The 21094-nt window shown below is 51.1% G+C and overlaps 1 protein-coding gene across 2 annotated transcripts in view; it reads right to left on the bottom strand.

Moving 5' to 3' along the window:
• Positions 1 to 5700: 5700 nt before the first annotated feature.
• The window catches only part of TCN2 (transcobalamin 2), a 36452-nt gene continuing 21058 nt past the window's right edge, over positions 5701 to 21094 (bottom strand). For both annotated transcript variants that reach the window (XM_077835180.1, XM_077835181.1), the window contains exons 5-10: positions 20879 to 21040; positions 20454 to 20629; positions 16853 to 17030; positions 16291 to 16486; positions 13016 to 13137; positions 5701 to 6556 (exon numbers count right to left, since the gene is read on the bottom strand). In XM_077835180.1, the coding sequence (XP_077691306.1) occupies positions 6495 to 6556; positions 13016 to 13137; positions 16291 to 16486; positions 16853 to 17030; positions 20454 to 20629; positions 20879 to 21040 (896 nt within the window). In that variant the 3' untranslated portion in view covers positions 5701 to 6494. The remainder of the gene's footprint in view (positions 6557 to 13015; positions 13138 to 16290; positions 16487 to 16852; positions 17031 to 20453; positions 20630 to 20878; positions 21041 to 21094) is intronic.

The following is a 21094-nucleotide window of genomic DNA, read 5'->3' on the forward strand; positions in this document are numbered from 1 at the left end:
AGCCAAAGCTCAGACTCAGCCTTCCAGCCTCACCCTTCCTGATCTGTCAACCAGCTTTGACACAGTCAGCCATGCTTTTCCTCTTGAAATAGTGTCCTCCCTTGGCTTCTGTGACTCTGTCCTTCCTGGTTCTCCTCCTGCCTCTCTAATCACCTCTCCTCATCTCCTCTCCAGCTTTCTGTGGTGGTTCCACAGACTCTGTGTCACGGAGTCCCGGGGTGATGCTCTGGAATTGCTCCCTACGAAGCCAGTCAGGACTCTGGGGAAGTCTCCTTTCTGTGAGCAGACTGTCTGCAGGACACACAGCTCACACAACTTCCACCTTCCTGGGTCTGACCTCGGAGCATTCAGCATCCGCTGCCCCTCTGTGCGCTTCCCACAGCGAGCCCGCCCAGGCGGACTCCTGGGGAAGCCAGAGAGTCCTGCACCCCAATTTCACAGTCAGACGTGATTCTCAGCCAGCCAGTAAAACATAAGTTTTATTAGACGACAGGAACACATGGTCTAAAACAGAGCTTGTAGGTGCAGAGAACAGGACCCCTCAGCTGGGTCCATTTTGGGGGTGCAGTGAGCCAGACAACCACGTCTGCACTTCACTCCATGTCCCCAGCCAGCCCCAAACTGAAACTCTCTCCAGCCCCTCCTCCTCTGGGCTTTGTCCCTTTCCCGGGCCAGGAGGTCATCTGATTCCTTTGTTCTCCAACCCCTTTAGCTCTCACCTTGCAGTGGGGAAGGGCCAGGCCATCAGTTGCCAGGAAACAGGGTGTTGGCCATTCTCTATGTCCAGACCCCTGCACACACCTGCCCTCTAGGGCTCTGCAACGATCATACACCCTCATCCCACCACCTAGATACTTAAGAACTGCATAGGGGAAACTGAGGCACCCCCACAATATTCAGAGGAAACATTAAGAACAGTACTGCTTCGTCACACTCTGTCCTTGGCCCCCTTCTCCTCCCCCTCTGCACTGTACCTCTGGGTAATCTCATCACAAACACAAATTCAACAACCATCCCTATGCTGACCACTTGCAGATCTACCTCTGCTCCAGGCTTGTCTTCTTCTGGCCAAACTAATCTCTCAGCCTCTCTGTGACATCTTATGAATATTTAACTGTCAGCTCAAGCTCAACATGGCTAAAACAGGGCTCTGAATCTCCCCCAAACCCTCCTTGCCACCTTCTTTCTCCACCACTGGGAACAACACCATCATCCTACCTGTCACTCAGGCCCTGGGCCTCATCAACTCCAACCTCTCTCGAGGGCCTCAGATCCCGGGTAAGTCTAAATCTTCCTGATTTTTTTCTGCAGAGCATCTGAGTTACGGCCTGTCAAGGTTCCCTCCTGTCATAACCATACAGCTAAGGGTAGCCTAGAATTCCTCCTTACCTGTAAGGGGTTAAGAAACTCAAATAACCTGGTTGACACCTGACCAAAAGGACCAATGGGGAAAGAAGATATTTTCAAATCTTGGGTGGAGGGGAAGGCTTTGTTTGTGTGTGTTCTCTCGGGAAGCAGAGAAGCATCAGGTCAGAAAACTCCTTCTCCTATAACCCATCCTAAAAGTCTCCCCTATTACAAAAATTGTAAGGAAAAGCCAGGTAAGGCATGTTAGATTATCTTTTGTTTTGCTTGTGAATTTTTCCTTTGCTGGAGGGAGGTTTATTCTTGTTTTTTGTAACTTTGAAACTAAGCCTAGAGGAAGTTCTGCTGTGTTTTTGAATCTTTTGTTACCCTGTAAAGTTATTTTCCATCCTGATTTTACAGAGGTGATTTTTACCTTTTTTTAAAATAAAATCCTTCTGACTGGTTTCTCTATTGTCCTAAGACCTAGGGGTTTGGGTCTGTGATCACTTGTAACCAATTGGTTAGGATATCCTTCTCAAGCCTTTCCAGGAAAGGGGGTGTAAGGGCTTGGGGGGGATATTTTGGGGGAATAGGAACTCCAAGTGGTCCTTTCCCTGATTCTTTGTTAAATCACTTGGTGGTGGCAGCGTACCCTCCAAGGGCAAAGAATTTGTGCCTTGGGGAAGTTTTAACCTAAGCTGGTAAAAATAAGCTTAGGGGGTCTTTCATGCGGGTCCCCACATCTGTACCCTAGAGTTCAGTGTGGGGGAGGGAACCCTGACACCTCCCCACTCTGAACTCTAGGGTACACATGTGGGAACCCGCATGAAAGACCCCCTAAGCTTATTTCTACCAGCTTAGGTTAAAAACTTCCCCAAGGTACAAATCCTTCCTTGTCCTTGGATGGGTACTGCTGTCACCACCAAGTGAGTTAGACAAAGATTCAGGAAAAGGACCACTTGGAATTCCTGTTTCCCTAAAATATCCCCCCAAGCACCTTCACCCCCTTTCCTGGGGAGGCTTGAGAATAATCTACCAACCAAATAGGTAAACCAGGTGAGCACAGACCAGTCCCTTTGTTTTTAGGACACTAAAAAACAATCAGATTCTTAAAAAACAGAACTTTATTATAAAGACAAAAAATGTCAAAGAAACACCTCTGTAAAATCAGGATGGAAAGTAATTTTTACAGGGTAATAAGATTCAAAACACAGAGGATTCCCCTCTAGGCAAAACTTTAAAGTTACAGAAAACAGAGATAAACCTCCCTCTTAGCACAGGGAAAATTCACAAGCTAAAACAAAAGATACTCTAATGCATTTCCTTGCTATTACATCTAACTTACAGAAATAGTAAGTATCATTCAGTAAGAGCTAGATTACTTGCTTAGTCTCTCTCTTTCTTTGTCTCAGAAAGCGCACACACACAGAGACAAAGCAGAAACCTTTCCCCTCTACAGATTTGAAAGTATCTTCTCCCCTTATTGGTCCTTTCGGTCAGGTGCCAACCAGGTTATCTGAGCTTCTTAACCCTTTAGAGGTCAAAGCAAAAACCTTCCCCTTTATATTTATGACATGGCCTTTCTTCTGTAGTGCCACAGCTAAAAGTCTGATCGAGGGCCTCCTCATCCCGAGCCTCAACAACTGTAACGTCCTCCTCTCTGGCACTGCCAAATGCAATCTTGCCCTGCTTATACCTGTTCAGAATGCAGCTGCAAAGATCATTCTTCTACCTTATTGCTTTGATCATGTTGTTCCTTTCTTTGCATCCCTCCATTGGCTCCCCCTTCTCAAATGCATCAAACACAAGCAGCTTGTCTTCTCTTTCAGTGTCCACCCCACCTATCAACTCTCATTTGCTATGGAACTGTCAACACTCCTCTCCAGTCGGTCCGTGATACCAGCCTCCTTTGCCCACATTAAGTTTCTGAACAAGCATCTACAGGCTTTCTCTCAGGCCACTGTTCATGTGTGGGAAGAGGTCCCCATAAACATCCACAAAACTACTCATTGTCTATCCCTTTCTGGGGTGCAATCCAGACCAGCAAGGGGCTGTGTCATCACCTGCCTTGCAACCTTGGGTGCCTCACAGTGCTTTGCTGCTGTAGATCCCAACCTGGGCCGTTCCCAACCAGCCTACCAGCAAGCAGGCCACACCCTCCGTGTCTGTGCGCTAGACAATCCTGATTCATCAGCTCTGAGCCCCGCAGTCTTTCTACAGCCCCACTCTGGCTTCCACCAGCCTTGGCTAGTACTTGCAGGGTGACCCCAACACCCTCCCAGTCCCAATTTTCCCCAAATCATGTGCTCTGAAGTGTCCAGCCCTCCCCTGGACAGTTCAGAGAAATAATATGGTTTATGTCTTCCTTTAAGACACAAAACTCATTGCACCTGATTAACTTAATGGGGTAAATACACCCTTCCCTCTAAACACTGCACTGAGTTGGTTTATAGTAAAATAAGTCTGACAACAGGACATAGGGTAAGCAATGCCAAGTAACAGGAATAAAGTTAGGCAGGTTATAAGCAAATACAAGTGAAAACATGCATCTAAAATACTAAAACTTACTCTAGCAAGATACAGACATTGCTCAAGACTGTTTTTCTCACCCATCATTCTTCTTCCCAGCCATGGCTGACATTCTCTCAGTCAGGCCCTTCCACAAACGCACATGGTGCTGGCTTCCCTTGTCTTCCTTGGTGAAAGATCTTTTCCTGAGCAGGTTTCTCACCTATAGTCAGTTCCAGAGACTTCAGCCCCTACCTCTTGGTTGAAGGACCCATCTTCCCCAGCTTGCAAGCGCTCTGCTCCCTTGGCTCTGGTGATACCAAAGGTGGCTTCTTTCCTTGCCTAGATCTTCCAAAGCTCAATGACCTTGGTTCAAGAGGCAGGATGACCTCACGCTGTTCTTCCGTTCCTGTGGGCTTCCCATCTCCCAGTGTGATTTCTAGGTAAATGGGGCTTCCATTGTTTTGATTCTATCAGGCTTAATTTATATAGGTGACAGATAAATAGCTCGCCCACCTCCTGTCCGGGAGGGAACTGTTCCTTCCTTTGTTTGCCCTCATACTTTAAAACAAATAAATGAATATCCATAATTCCTCCTAGTGTTAATACAGACCGTTCAGTTATATTAATCACCATTATCTCAGAGGTTTTCAGCAAAGACCCCACTCTGTACACTCGTATAATACTGTACAGTCATATTGTGTCCAATCAGCTGGTTCAGTTGCTTATCACTTGAGGCTCAGCCCTTCTGTATAGCCCAGTGAACCTTTGCAGTGGATTCTTCTGAAAAGTAAATTCCCAGACCAAGCTTCTCTCTTGCCAGATGTAGTGGGCATGCTGTCTTCCTCCTCCCCCCTCAGCTTGTTAGTGTGACTTTGTTTCACCCCTTATTAGCTTGATGAGTCTGTTTACTACTTATATGTAAATTGAGGTAAACATATTTCTTTCTTTAGGCTAAACCTGCTTAACAACTTGCCCTGACCCATCTAGTTCACACACACACTTTAGTTATAACTCCAGCATATATTCGTGTCTTAATACCCATCGTGTACATACACCATGCAAGAATATTAATGATCAGTGAATTATTAGTTTTCAAATGATAACTCACAAGGCATATTTTGTACAAGATTACTAGCATAGTAGTGCAAGCTGTGAAGATGTGTGCTTAGTGTCACACTGTCCTCCCTCTAGTCCTGCCTCAAAACTCTCCTTTGCTGTAATGTGTATACAAATCTGGACACTAGTTAGGCTGCTGATGTGCAGAGACCACTGCCCATCACCACCAGTATTGTCTTTGTTTCTTTGTACTCCCCTGTCTCTCTCCATCTGGTGTCTCTTGTCTTATTTCTAGATTGTAAGCTCTCTGGGGCAGGACAGAGATGGTGTATTTTTGTTCTGCGTCCATATTGCACCTAGCACAATGAACATAAGAACGGCCATACTGTGTCAGACCAATGGTCCAGCTAGCCCAGTATCCTGTCTTCTGACAGTGGCCAATGCCAGGAGCTCCAGAAGGAATGAACAGAACAGGTAATCAAGTGATCCATCCACTGTCACCCATTCCCAGCTTCTGGCAAACAGAATAGGGTCCTGGTCCATGACTGGGGGACCTAGGTACTACAACCATACAAATAATAGGTAAAAATCAAACTCGTGATTAGTCACACAGGAGAACAGAATTGTCCATTGTTTGTTGGAAATGATGCAAACCCCTAGGACAATGCCCAGACACTGAAGGCAGCTCCGTGCTGAGGGCCCAGGCCTGGCTCAGAGACCCGGGTGCTCTGGGTAAGGGCCAAATGACAAACTGGAAGGCCAGGTTTGCAATCAAAGCTTTAATCATTTCAGATCCAAATGTCAGACTGAGGTAGAGTGGCTGCTTGTGGGCACCATCTCCCCTTGGCACAGGGCCTGGGTTCCCACCCACTGCTCTCCAGAAAGCAAAGATATCAGCCACATCCTCTCCTCATAGTAGCAGTTCTGTCGCTTCAGGAATTGGGGCGGGAGCAGGGAGGGGAGCCCTGGCCTGCGAGCTGGGCAGTGACTGCTATACAGAGGGATGCAGTCTAGAGAATCTCCAGGACCCCAGTCATACCAGGGCACTGGTACAGTGTGTGTGTGTGGGGGGGGGGGCAGGGGGCAAAGTGTGTCCAGCAGGAGGATGCAGGCACCTCCTCCCACGTACTCATTGGGTGGCAGTTTAGACAGCCACAGCATAGCAAGGGTTAAAGCTGCATTAGAAAATCAGAATTATGATGCGCTGAGTTGTCATATTGGAGGTTTTTCATTCAAACCAAATCTGCTGCTCCCCACCCCCTAGCATGGTCAGTTTCCATCGACTGGATGGTTGTGGGTGATCCACAGCAGAACAGGTTACCAGGGCAGGTGGGAATTTGCCCCTTTTGACAGATAGACACACGCACACACATCCTGCCAGAAGGGCCAGGGACTTGCATTATGGACTTCAGTCTGGGGGGAGGAAGATACTGCTCTGTGGGCACAGGACTCACAGGTTGACAGATGCATGCTGTCCTTGCCAACTGAGACATCCTGCTTCTGGGGCAGAGAGAGATGCACACAGAGAGTTCACCATGGATCGAGGTGGGGCAGGGAGCTGGAAGCAGACAGCAGGCGATCTACCACGGGCTAAACTTCAGGATGATGGACTCTCCATCCTGAGGCTGGTAATCAGAGATACCTACAAAAAAAGATAGAGCACAAGTCAGAAGGAGCAGCCTGGGCACAGATTAAGGAACTCATGCAGCACAGCTGAATTAGGAGCAAGAGGCACTACCCCAGAGACAGTCGCTTCCTCGGGGTTTGGTACCACTCCTCAGGCAGGAGGCACTGAGAATGATTTCCTGGGTGTTGGCTCATGTACTTGGAGGACCTGCCTAAGGTGCTTATCCACCCCATCACTGTAGTGTCTGAAATGTCACAATCTCTAAAGTATTTATGCTCACATCACCCTGCAAGGCAGAGCTGTGCTATTATCCCCATTGTACAGGTGAGGAACTGAGGCACAGAGCAAATGAGTGAACAGCCCAAGAGAACTGAACCCTGGTCTCCTGAGTCCTAGCCTAGTGCTCTAACCATTGAATCATCCTTCTTGATGAGATGGAGCACAGGGTAGTAGCTGAGCCCCAAAGGGGCGACATCATGGAGTCACCATGGAAAAGAGGAGGGCCAACTCTGGGGGCATTGCCTCTACCATGGGAAGCAAGAGCTTGGCTGGCCAGCAGGGGTAAGATGGAAAGAGACTGTGCAGGGGAAACCCAAATAGCTTGGCAGACAGTAGCCCAGGCGTGTCAGTCCGCACAACTTCTGCCACCCAGGAGAGGAAGCTCAAGGAGTTCCACAGGTTGACTGTGCATTGTGTGAAAAAATGCTTCCTTTTGTTTGTTTTAAACCTGCCTATTAATTTCATTTGGTGACCCCAATTCTTGAGTTATGAGAAGGAGTAAATAACGCTTCCTTATTTACTTTCTCCACACCAATCATGAATTTATAGACCTCTATCATATCACCCCCTTAGTCATCTCTTTTCCAAGCTGAAAAATCCTGTTTTATTAATCTCTTCTCATATAGCAGCCATTCCATACCCTTAATCATTTTTGTTCCCTTTTCTGAACATTTTAAAATATATCTTTTTTGAGATGGGGCAACCACATCTGCACTCAGTATTCAAGATGTGGGCGTACCATGGATTTATATAGAGGCAATATGATATTTTCTATCTTATTATCTATCCCTTTCTTAATGATTCCCAACATTCTGTTGGCTTTTTTGACTACCGCTGCACATTGAGTGAATGTTTTCAGAGAAAAGAAGAAAAGGAGTACTTGTGGCACCTTAGAGACTAGCTCACTTCATCGGATGCATACCGTGGAAGGGTATGCATCCGATGAAGTGAGCTGTAGCTCACGAAAGCTCATGCTCAAATAAATTGGTTAGTCTCTAAGGTGCCACAAGTACTCCTTTTCTTTTTGCGAATACAGACTAACACGGCTGTTACTCTGAAACCTGTTTTCAGAGAACTATCCACAATGACTCCAAGATCTCTTTCTTGAGTGGTAACAGCTAATTTAGACCCCATAATTTTATATGTGTAGTTGGGATTAGGTTTTCCAATGTGCATTACTTTGCATTTATCAGCATTGAATTTCATCACCTCTCGCATACAGTGATCTTATCCTGCTGTCACTCCTGCTTATCCCTGGGGTGAGAGGGCGCCAGGCCCAGTTTCTTTACTTCTTTCTCTGCACTCTGTTGTTGGTCTCATTTAGGCCATGGGCTCAGACATATTAATCAGTCATTTAGTCTTTGATCAGTGGAAGCTTTGGGCTAGTCTTGGCCCTCTTGGCTCCCCAGAGGGGCTGCTATCCATGCCAAAGCGAGAGAAGGGCCCCAGCACCAGGAACCACAAGCAAATGTGTCTGCTAATTGGGAATAGAGAAGCCTGTAGCAAGAACAGGCCCAATTCCCCAGGGTCTTTTGGGACAGCACATAGGATCAGTCAATGAGCATCTCCCCAATGCAGCAGAGGTCACCATTTTTTGTTTAAAAAAATATTTCAAAGGAAAAATGGCCTTTTTTCAAAACAAACCTTTTTGTTTATTTTGTTTTTTGGCAAAATGCCCACCCTGAAACCCAGAAACTTGTGGGGGGGGTTGCTCTTTTATTGGAAAAACTGGAAAATTTCCATGGATTTTTTTTAACGTTAAAGGTGAGTAATTGCTTATACACACCATTGACCCCACCCTGACTTCTGCAATCAAACAGAGACACTGCAGGTGCCAGCACATGCTTGTCACTGTGTGTGACCTTCTGAGTGCTAGTGGCACCAAGGCCATCACACTGTGAATGCAAAACAGCCCCAACTCCAGCAGCTGGCAGCATCAGATCATCACAACCTTACAGCTAGTCATTACCCCCTGACCTTATCATGGCAGTCTGGGAACCTTAAAGGTGTAAAACAGCGGTTCTCAACGTGTGAGTCACAACACCAAAGTGGGTTGCAATCCCATTTTAATGGGGTTGCCATGGCGGGTGTTAGACTTGCTGGGGCCACAGGCCAAAGCCCAAGCCCAAGCTCAAGCTCAACTGCCCGGGACCAAAGCCTAAGCCTGAGGGCTTCAGCCCTTGGTGGTGGGGCTCAGGGTTATAGGCCCCACCCCCTGCCTGAGGCTGAAGCCCTTGGGCTATGGCTTTGGCCCTCCAGCCAGGGGTGGTGGGGCTTGAGGTTTGACTGTGCCCACCTCCCACCCTCCCTGCCCAAGGCGGGCTCAGGCTTCAGTCCCCTCTCTTGGAGTCATGTAGTAATTTTTGTTGTCAGAAAGGGGTCGCGATGCAATAATTTTGAGAACCGCTGGTGTGAAACATTTAAACATTTCACTGTGCTAATGACAAATCCCAAACCAGCCAAAGCTGACAGAACCCTTCGGGATGCTGGGTTTATTTTCATAGAAAAGCTGTTGTGCAACCTCTTATATCACGTACAACACCAGGAAGTGTGAGTGAAGCCACACAAATTCTCTGGGCTGCGACACAACCTGAACAACACACTTCCGTGGGTCCCGACTCGCCAGGCCCCTGGCTCTGTGTATTCGGAGGGGTGTGACCACACTTAGCCTTACACTTCACACACTCACATTCCCTGTACAGTACCCTCCAGCCTGCTCATATTGCTCCTACCCGGTTCTATTCCCCTTCCAATCGCAACCTGCCCCCCGATCTCTCCCATCACACTACGGATGTGCTGAGCACAGGGGGCGGCGTCCTGGCTAAATTCATTCTGTTTGTTTCCTGAATGGGAAATGTGGACACTGGACGTTTCCCTTGGAATTTCCACAAAGGACCATGCCCCGGGCTTAGCCAAATGTGCAGCACTACTGCTCCAGCAAAGACACTGCGAGTGCATTTCCCAGAGTGCCTTAGGGAAGGCCTCTCTTCGGACTGAGGTCTCAGTCAGCAGGCAGGCTTCTCTGGAGCACTTGGCTTCATCTGGACAGGAGGCAGTGAGCTACTGCTGAGCCCACAGCCATGCTGAAGCTAAAGGCTGGCCAGTCTTGGCAATAGGGTGACTAGACGTCCTGATTTTATCGGGACAGTCCTGATTTTAGGGGACTTGTCCAGCGTCCCGACCTTACATCGATATTGGGATAGCTCCCGGCGCTCGCCCGCCGGCAGGAGCACCACGTGCTGCATGGGCGGGGCTTGCAGGCGCTGGGAGTGGGCAGAGAGCCCTCCGCCCCCACACCCGACCCGCGACCTTAGGAGCCAGAGGGACCTGCCTGCCGGATGCTTCACGGGATGGGAGCCACCCCAGTTAAGCACCGCCGGGACTCCCCACGTCGCCCCCTGGCAGGTCCCTCTGGCTCTCAGGATGGGGGGGCTCTGCGGGCTGCTCCCGCCTGCAAGCCCCGCTCCGCGGCTCTGGCAGCTCCCATTGGCGCTTTTCCCGGGCAATGGGAGCCACGGAGCTCGCGCTCGTGGCGGGCGCAGCACGTGGTGAGTCTGGAGACCCCCCCTCTCCGCTCTCACCCTAGGAGCCAGAGACCACCCAGCAGGGCTGGTGAGTGCAGCCAGGGAAGGGGGCAGGGTGTGATGGTGAGTGTCTGGGAGGTGTGTGTGGGGGGGGATGCTGGGCTGTGAGGGTGTGAAGGGCGCTGGGCAGTGGGGGAGGTTTGTGTGTTTTGGAGTGCTAGACAGTGGGGGCCTACTGGTGGGTGCTGGGAAGTGGGGGAGATCTGTGTGTGTCAGGGCACTGGGCAGAGGGGGTCTGTGTGGGGCATTGTGTATTTGTGGTGGTGGGGCTGTGGGGAAGAGCAATGGGAGGGAGGAAGGGATGGAGGGGAAATCTGTGTGCATTGGGAAACTAGCGAGTGGGGGGTTCTGTGTGGGGTGCTGGGCAGCAGTGGTGGGGCCGTGGGCAGGGGAGCACTGGGTGGGGCGTGTGTGCGCACAGCACTCTGCATTTGTGGTGGAAGGGTTGTAGCTGGGCTCTGGGCATAGTGGATCCAGGGGGGCTAGGCAGGGGAGCTGTGTGGCGCAGCGTGGGCCCATCCCCAACAGGAAGGGGCACGCTGGTAGCACAGGGCCAGGCGGACCAGTGTGCCTCTGGCTCTGGTCGGGGCTGTGCACCTGTGTCTGCCTCTTCCCACCCACACCCTCACTCACCCAGTGTGTCCTAATATTTCTCTCTTGCAATCCGGTTACCCTACTAGGCAATGAGGCTAGCTGAGGTCTAGGATTGGCAAGTGGGGCCCATGCCGATTAGGACCTTAGTCCCCCAGTTACAGGGACTGCGGGCAGCAGCTGCCTCCCTCTTCCCACTGTAGGGCAGAGGCCTTATACGATGCTTGCTGGGTGGGAGGCTCTGCGGGGCTTGACCCTATGTCTGCGGGATGGCCGATATCTCCATGCCACTACCCAGCAGCTATGATAGAGCCCTCACAGCAGGCTAGCCTGACAGCTTCTTTTCTGGCCTTTGATTGGTCCAGGTCCCCCAGATAAGCCCAGGAGGAGTTCCAGGAAGTGTCATGCAACAAGGTGGGCTCCCCTGCCAGCGGTAGTGACAGACCTGCCCCTTGGCTCTGACTCCTGCTCTGGTTTCTGACACCAGCTCTGACCTTTGGTGCTGTTCCTGGATGCTGACCACCCTGCTCCAACCACTAGGCCTGACTGCCCGAGCCCTAGTCATGACACCAGGGACCTCAAGGCCACCATGTGCTCCTTTATCTTCTCCCAGGCCCTTCCTGTGCCACCGGCCTAGAGGGATCTGGCCCACCTTGCTGAGATGCAGTCAGCCTATTTAGGTTCCCTTAAGAAGTATTATTGCGTCTCAAGCCACCTGCATAGCTACCTGCCCCTACACACCCAGTCTGCTTCATGTCTGCCCCTGGGATATAAGTCACTGGTGATGTCAGGCACTATATACGGGATGGGTGGGCTTAAGGAGCCCTCTGAAAAGAGCCAATGGTGTGCTCTGTAACTGTCTTCAGTAGTGCAGCCTAGGGGTCACTGAGGGTGGGATCTGTTGATGATGCATGAGCTAGAATGGAATCCACCTCCCTCCCCAGTGCCAGGTGTGCTGCAGTGCTAACAGCAGTAACAAAGCAACCACATGCATCTCTAAAGTGGGCTGATCTGGCTGGGACACCGGGCAGGTCTAGCTTGCAATCCAAGGTGCGACAGCAGCTCAGGCAGACCTATCCTTGCTAGTTTTACCTGCACTAGCATTGCTACAAACAGTGCAGTGTAGATGCGGTGGCATGGGCTTCAGCACAGACTCTCTAAGCCAGCCTGGACCCCTGGGTACCTGCTCACAGTGCTGCTGCCCATGGCACTGAGTCTACACGGCTCTGTGTAGCAACGCTGCCACGGCTATGTCTACCTGAGCTGCAGACAGCACAGACCTACCCGCACACCAGCTAGATTCCCCATTGCCTGGCACCTCATGTAGCCCTATAACAGCTGTGCACAAAGCCACCAAACCAGATGGCTCAACTTGCCTCCAGCAGCAACTGTGCAGAGGGGTAGGTGACAGCACAAGGTGCTGGACAGTGGGACATCAGACCCACAGGTAGCAGCTCTGCCAAGCAAGAGTGTACCACTTTAAAGCCACATTTTAGGCACTTTATCATTGCGATCCCTTTGGCAGCTGCACATAATCCCTCCACAGGATTTATTCACCATCTGGAGATATGGGACTAAATCCAGCCCTGGGGGATGCAGCTCTCACTGAAGTAATGGGAATTGCACCCACTTACACCAGCCTGAATTTGGCCCCTAGGGTTTGGGTGATGCATGGAAAAGCCTTTCTTGAAGCAGGTCTATCCCTGGAAGAATCCCGAGGCCTGGGAAGAGAGGTGGAACCAGGCTAGCAGGTCCATTTCTTACAACACTCTCCCTTTCCATGCCCAAAGCTTTACCCCTCTGCCAGGAATTCATTGCCCTTCATAGCCATGTGAGCAAACAGCCCCTGCCTGTGTTCTTTAGAGCAGCTTTTGGTGCATCGCAGCAGCAGCAGCTAGACAGAATATTCCAGGCGTGCCGGGGGGGAGGGGGGCTGCAAAGGGTACTGAGGGGGCCCCAAGCACACACTGACCACATGAGGTGCCAGGCTGCACTGTTTCCCACGTGCTATTTCCCTCACCTTTCTGAAGACTGGTGTCTGGGGCCTGGAGAAGCTGCCAGTATCTCCGCTCTCCATTGCTGGCTTTCACCCCCATCACTGCAGTTAACAATGGCCCATGCAGGGTGTTCTGGGTTTCAAACCTAGAGTTGGAGGGGAAGGAGAAGAGGGGACGTGACCTCCAGGCAGAGCAGAGAACAGGTTGTTTCCACTTTGGTTCCACTCAGGCAGCAGCAGCAGCGTGTCCCCACATCAGGGCCCTTGCTCAAGGACTGATGGGCTAGGAGCACAGTCCTGACCACACATAGCTGCACCTGGAGCCAAACCTCCTGTCACAGGGAAGTGCTGGGTGTAGCCCCCACCTATACTAACTAGCTGTCTTCCCACTGGTGGGATAAAAGACCAACAAGCAGCGCTGCAGACAGGCTCCTGCAGGAGATCCTGGGCCAGAGAATGGAGCTGGAAGGGAACTTGACACACCAGCCAGGGGAGAGACCTGCTGGGGATCCCTGGGGTGCTGGCAGCAGCAGAAGCCTCGGAGGCAGAGGCCTTAGGAGGCATCAGATAGAATCATAGAATCATAAAATATCAGGGTTGGAAGGGACCTCAGGAGGTCATCTACTCCAACCCCCTGCTCAAAGCAGGACCAATCCTCAACTAAATCATCCCTGCCAGGGCTTTGTCAAGCCTGACCTTAAAAACTTCTAAGGAAGGAGATTCCACCACCTCCCTAGGTAACCCATTCCAGTGCTTCACCACCCTCCTAGTGAAAAAGTTTTTCCTAATATCCAACCTAAACCTCCCCCACTGCAACTTGAGACCATTACTGCTTGTTCTGTCATCTTCTACCACTGAGAACAGTCTAGATCCATCCTCTTTGGAACCCCCTCTCAGGTAGTTGAAAGCAGCTATCAAATCCCCACTCATTCTTGACTTCCACAGACTAAACAATCCCAGTTCCCTCAGCCTCTCCTCATAAGTCATGTGTTCCAGACCCCTAATCATTTTTGTTGACCTCCGCTGGACTCTCTCCAATTTTTTTCACATCCTTCTTGTAGTGTGCGGCCCAAAACTGGACACAGTACTCCAGATGAGGCCTCACCAATGCTGAATAGAGGGGAACGATCACGTCCCTCGATCTGCTGGCAATGCCCCTACTTATACAGCCCAAAATGCCATTGGCCTTCTTCGCAACAAGGGCACACTGTTGACTCATATCCAGCTTCTCGTCCACTGTAACCCCTAGGTCCTTTTCTGCACAACTGCTGCCTAGCCATTTGGTCCCTAGTCTGTAGCGGTGCATGGGATTCTTCCGTCCTAAGTGCAGGACTCTGCACTTGTCCTTGTTGAACCTCATCAGATTTCTTTTGGCCCAATCCTCCAATTTGTCTAGGGCCCTCTGTATCCTATCCCTATCCTCCAGTGTATCTACCTCTCCTCCCAGTTTAGTGTCATCTGCAAACTTGCTGAGGGTGCAATCCACGCCATCCTCCAGATCATTAATTAAGATATTGAATAAAACCGGCCCAAGGACGGACCCTTGGGGCACTCCACTTGATCCTGGCTGCCAGCTAGACATGGAGCCAATGATCACTACTCGTTGAGCCTGACAATCTAGCCAGCTTTCTCTCCACCTTATAGTCTATTTATCCATCCCATACTTCTTTAACTTGCTGGCAAGAATACTGTGGGAGACCATGTCAAAAGCTTTGCTAAAGTCAAGGAATAACACGTCCACTGCTTTCCCCTCATCCACAGAGCCAGCAATTGGATTAGTCAGGCATAACTTGCCCTTGGTGAATCCATGCTGACTGTTCCTGATCACTTTCCTCTCCTCTAAGTGCTTCAGAATTGATTCCTTGAGGACCTGCTCCATGACTTTTCCAGGGACTGAGGTGAGGCTGACTGGCCTGTAGTTCCCCAGATCCTCCTTCTTCCCTTTTTTAAAGATGGGCACTACATTAGCCTTTTTCCAGTCGTCCGGGACTTCCCCCGCTCACCATGAGTTTTCAAAGATAATGGCCAATGGCTCTGCAATCACATCCGCCAACTCCTTAAGCACTCTCGGATGCAGCACATCCGACCCCATGGACTTGTGCTCGTCCAGCTTTTCTAAATAATCCTGAACCAGTTCTTTCTCCACAGAGGGCTGGTCAGCTCCTCCCCATGCTGTGCTGCCCAGTGCAGTAATCTGGGAGCTGACCTTGTTTGTGAAGACAGAGGCAAAAAAATCATTGAGTACATTAGCTTTTTCCACATCCTCTGTCACTAGGTTGCCTCCCTCATTCAGTAAAGGGCCCACATTTTCCTTGACTTTCTTCTTGTTCCTAACATACCTGAAGAAACCCTTCTTGTTACTCTTAACATCTCTTGCTAGCTGCAACTCCAAGTGTGATTTGGCCTTCCTGATTTCACTCCTGCATGCCTGAGCAATATTTTTATACTCTTCCCTGGTCATTTGTCCAATCTTCCACTTCTTGTAAGCTTCTTACAAGATGGCAGGGCCTGATTCACCCGTCTGGACTGATGTTGCACTGAGTTTATGTGAACAATAAATCCCCCCCTTGGAGAAGGGAATGAAACGCTGACACTGGAGGAAGCTTCCCCAATGTGCTGGCTTGTGAGCTGGGCTGCTGGCTAGCACAAGAGTGGGGAAACTGAGGCAGATGCCAGGTTTGGGGAGACCCTGTTAATCTCCCTTTAGAATCATCCCACTTGTACAGACCTTCCCCACATACCCTGTAGATCCCTGCAGAAACTACAGCCTATTCGAACACAGAGGGGTTGTTTCATAGTGACGGATGTCCCAGAACTGTCATAAGAATCTGACACCTGGTAACTGTCTGGAATCCCTGAGGGAGCCTGGAAAACCCAGACCAGGTCCAGGAGGAGGACGGGACACTCGTGTTGTTACTGAACTAACGGCATGTTGCACTGAAAGGTCTCACAGCACTTCACGGCAGGTTGGTGGGTGTGATCATCCCCATGTTACGGGGTGGGGCGGGGAGAACTGAGGCACAGAGAGGGGCAGCAGCTTATCCAAGGACATGCAGTGAATGAGTGTCAGAGCCAGGAACAGAACCCAGGAGCTCTGCCTTACAGGCCTGGGCCCTGGGCCACTCTTCCTAGCATTAGTCCTGGGGTTGTGCAGGCAGATTCCCTGCTAGCATTGTGGGTGGGCATGCCCTGGACTGCCTCCCCCGCAGTTTAGGAGGCAGCACGCTCCTCTTTCCAGGCCTGCCCTGCAGCCAGGCCTCCCCATCAGTCTGTTCCCAGCACAAGCAGGAGGCTCTCACGTGAACTGCCCAGGGCCCTGCTCTGCAGCAGTTCTCAGCAAGTCCAGGAGGGAGGACCCAAAGGGCATCTGGATGGAGTGGTTGTACAGTGTCTCAGGGCTCGGAGGGTGCTCCACAGCCAGGTGAACGGTGATCATCTTGGTCCCCAGAATTACTGTCCTGGATCCCGGGCACCTGGTGTCTCGCTCCAAAGTGTCTGAGAAAGAGGGAGAGGCTGTCAGAAGCACCAATAGTCATGCAGACCCCTGTGGGGAGCCCTAGCATGACAACTTGCTGTCCTAGTCCTCCCTCCTTCTCGGGGCATGTTTGCTGGGCTCCTGGGATTTTTCCACCCTAGCCTTTCCTCAAAGGCCCCCATTGCAGTGACTGTAACTCCAGGCTCCCCCCTTCCCTTCCTCTTGGTGGGATCTGCCACTAGGCATGGGACCCAGGGCCCCCAAACCCTGCCCCTCACTCTAGCATCCCTGAAGTGAGCTGTAGCTCACGAAAGCTCATGCTCAAATAAACTGGTTAGTCTCTAAGGTGCCACAAGTACTCCTTTTCTTCCTGTCTTTCCTGTTACCTTGCTCTGCCCGGCACTCCATGGTGGCGATGTCCAGGTAGCTCTTGCCATCCAGCACGGGCAGCAGCTGGGACATGATCATGGGGTTCTGGAAGTGACCCTGTTCCAGGCTCCCCAGCAGGGCATCCATGCCTTTGGGACACTCTGGCTTCTTGCTCATCCCGGCGGCAATCAAGAGCTAACATGAAGGGTTCAAAGGAAGGGAGAGAAGCCTTATTTCAAACATCTGACCCCCCTGCTTCAAAGCCAATTGCAGGGGAAAGTGAACCATCTGGTGTGCAGGATGAGGTCCAGCTGCCACAGAGCCCCTCCCTCTGCACTCTTTATTCAACCCTGGCACAGGACTCGGTGCTGAAGGAGAAACAGTCCCACACACGGCACCCCCTGCAAGGCAGCTACTTTCCTTCATGCAAGTTGGGTGGGCCGACACCTGCTCAGTTTGCTCCCACCCAGGGCAGAATGTGGGGCCAGGATAAAATGGAGCATACTGCTGTAAGAGGAAGGGAAGGGTAGTAACACCTGCAGGGGTGAAGTGTCAGCAGCCTGACACAGCTTAACATGTGGGGGCAGATAGTCGGGGGCCTGGGGTGGTGTTGTCCCTGGGGTCAGTGACTGGCCCACGTGCGCCAAACACGCTTACAGCTAAATAACGCTGCTGATCATTAAGTTTATGATTTAGTCAAGGGTATTTTTAGTAAAAGTCATGGACAGGTCACGGGCAATAAACAAAAATTCACAGCCCATGACCTCTCCATGACTTGTGCTGTAAATACCCCTGACTAAATCTTAGCTGGCGGCCAGCTGGGGGGAGGGGGGCAGGCACTGCTCTGGATGGGGAAGCTGGGGGACCACTGCTGGGTGGGGGGCTCAGGGGTCAGAGGCACCAGCACCAGCTGCAGCTGCTCCCACAGCCCCTGGGATCACTGGGATCAGGCGGTCCCCAGGGCCAGCTGCACTGGCTGCTGCTCAGGTGGTCCCTGGGGCCAGCTGCTTGGGCAGCCCTGGATTCTGCCACACCAGCCACTGCAGAAGTCACAGAGGTTGCAGAAAGTCATGGAATCCATGATTTCTGCAACCTCTGTGAAAGACACAGAGCCCTAATCATCATCATGCTGAGGAGTGCTTTCCATTAAAGAAGCAATGCCAAATAATTTTGGCCTGGCACTCAGAAAAGATTCAGATAAATCAGGTTTTCAATTTCACCCCTTCTCACCCTATGTTAGAAACTCAGAGAGGCTGGCCATGCGCTAGTGCAGGAGAACCAGGAACCACAACCGACCAACTATATTTGGAAGATATTTTTGTTCAATATCTTCATAAATGATCTGGAGGATGGTGTGGATTGCACTCTCAGCAAATTTGCGGATGATACTAAACTGGGAGGAGTGGTAGATATGCTGGAGGGCAGGGATAGGATACAGAGGGCCCTAGACAAATTGGAGGATTGGGCCAAAAGAAATCTGATGAGGTTCAATAAGGATAAGTGCAGGGTCCTGCACTTAGGACGGAAGAATCCAATGCACAGCTACAGACTAGGGACCGAATGGCTAGGCAGCAGTTCTGCGGAAAAGGACCTAGGGGTGACAGTGGACGAGAAGCTGGATATGAGTCAGCAGTGTGCCCTTGTTGCCAAGAAGGCCAATGGCATTTTGGGATGTATAAGTAGGGGCATAGCCAGCAGATCGAGGGACGTGATCGTCCCCCTCTATTCGACATTGGTGAGGCCTCATCTGGAGTACTGTGTCCAGTTTTGGGCCCCACACTACAAGAAGGATGTGGATAAATTGGAAAACGTCCAGCGGAGGGCAACAAAAATGATTAGGGGTCTGGAACACATGACTTATGAGGAGAGGCTGAGGGAACTGGGATTGTTTAGTCTGCAGAAGAGAAGAATGAGGGGGGATTTGATAGCTGCTTTCAACTACCTGAGAGGTAGTTCCAGAGAGGATGGTTCTAGACTATCTCAGTGGTAGAAGAGGACAGGACAAGGAGTAATGGTCTCAAGTTGCAGTGGGGGAGGTTTAGGTTGGATATTAGGAAAAACTTCTTCACTAGGAGGGTGGTGAAACACTGGAATGCACTACCTAGGGAGGTGGTAGAATCTCCTTCCTTAGAAGTTTTTAAGGTCAGGCTTGACAAAGCCCTGGCTGGGATGATTTAATTGGGGATTGGTCCTGCTTTGAGCAGGGGGTTGGACTAGATGACCTCCTGAGGACCCTTCCAACCCTGATATTCTGTGATTCCATGAACTAGTTTTTCTATCTGAGCTGAGCCAAGTACAAAAAGCAAATGAACGGATGAGACATAAAACCAAGGCCCTTTCTGCTTGTGGCCCTCATGCATTGACTGGCACTTTTTCTCAGAGTGGAAGCTGTTAACTCCAGTGTCTTCAAATTCCAACATGGGATCATTCTTCCCCCTCCAGGATCAGCTGAAATTGTTCTTAATTTCCTATCCTAAGTGACTGTGCAGTGATGATGGACATTGCTAAAGCGCAGCTCCCTTCCACCCCAGAGGTGGCTGCCTTCCAGCAAGGAGTGAGGCTAAGAGATCTGAGAAACCTAGCTAGCCTGGTGATAAAGACTGGATTTGATTTGCTGACCTCTGTCAGTTTTATGGTACTAAATCAGGCAAGGACATTGGGAAAAAAACCTACCTCAGCCAGATGCTAATGTAGATCAGGAATAACTCCACTGAAGCAGAACATCAGTGTGAAATCTGACCCAGACCCTATGTTTTTAAATGGACAATGTCCCTTTAAGCCAGATTGTACTCTGTACGGTAAGAAGATGGGGGCAGGGCAGAGGTCATGCTGATGGACAAACTTGTGACCTGGAGTATGTCTACACTGCACACTAAGCCCAGCTCTGACTCAGGTTTGAGCCCAAGCTCCCCCTTCATCCACACACAAATCAGTCTGACTTTGGTCAGCAAGTGCTCAGGGCCCAGGTCCTAGAACATTGCTGAGGGGTGGGTCAGCACCCGAGTCCTGCTGCAACTTGGGTCCAACCCCTGTCACTTTGCAGTGTGGATGGAGCTCAAGCCATAGACACCAGTCAGAAGGTCCGTGTAGTGCAGCATGGACATATTAGCACAGCTGAGATCCAAGTCCAGCAACAGTAAACCCAAGTTCACAAAGCCGTGTGGACGTTCAAGCATGGACTTGGAAACACTGAGGGTACAGCTACACAGCCTGCCTCAGAGCCTGGGTCAGCTGACTTGGGCTTGCAGGATATGCGCTACAGGGCTGACAATAGCTGTGTAGACGTGCAGCTCAGGCTGGAGCCCGGGCTCTCAGACCCAACCCCCTTACCAGGTTTCAGAGTTCGGGTTCCAGTGCGACCAAACGTCCATGCTGCCTGCAGGGTGAGCCAAGTCAGCTGACCCAGGCTCTGAGACTCGGTGCCGCAGTCCTTCTTTGCAGTGTGGATAACCCACAGGCTTCGTGTGCAGTGCAGACGTATCCTCAGAGGGCTCCCCCAGAAGAAGGGGCTACGCTACGGTGGCATCTCCCCTCCATGCCACCCTGGGAAGCTGGCAATGCTGGGATCCTGCAAACCATGCAGGAGGAGGACGTGCTCCAGAGACCCGCTCTGCCCACCTGCATGGCCAGTGGGCTACTGAAGATGTTGCCAAAGGTGCCCTTGGTGGTCTGAGCCTGGAGAATACTGCCCGTCACTCTCTGGATAGCCAGTTTGATTGCTGCCACTAGCCTGGACTCGTAGAGGTTGGCCTGCTCCAGGCAGGTGAAGGCCAAGCCTGCCATGGCCTTCGTGTCTGTGTGAGGAAGAGCAGGAGAAGGGGTTACAAGGAGAAACACCCCTGCCCAAGTTACTTCAGTGGAGCTATGGCCCTGTGTGGCTGGAGTGCAGAGCTGAGAATGGGAGAACTCAAACCCCTCTCAGGGGGAGCTGACTTTCATGTACCTCCCAAGGGAGATGCAAAGGCTGTGCTGTCTCCAGCCATGGCAGGAAGGCCGGCAAGCCCGGGGAGCTGGCACGGAGGACCATTCTGACAAGTACGTACCCATGGAGAGCTTGACGCCATGCGTGAACTTGTTGTGCTTCTCAGCATTGAGGAGCTTCTGGATCACATGGGTGTCAATCTTCTTGCCATGGACACACAGGGCCAAGACCCCCAGGCTGTACTGGTAGTAACTGGTGATGGGACGGCCATTCCCTTTGAAAGCTGTGAGCAGGAGAAAGGAATCAGGAGGAAGAAAGCAGCTTGTGCTCCCCTCCC

This window comes from Eretmochelys imbricata, chromosome 15, assembly GCF_965152235.1.
Source record: "Eretmochelys imbricata isolate rEreImb1 chromosome 15, rEreImb1.hap1, whole genome shotgun sequence".
NCBI classification, from domain to species: Eukaryota; Metazoa; Chordata; order Testudines; family Cheloniidae; genus Eretmochelys; species Eretmochelys imbricata.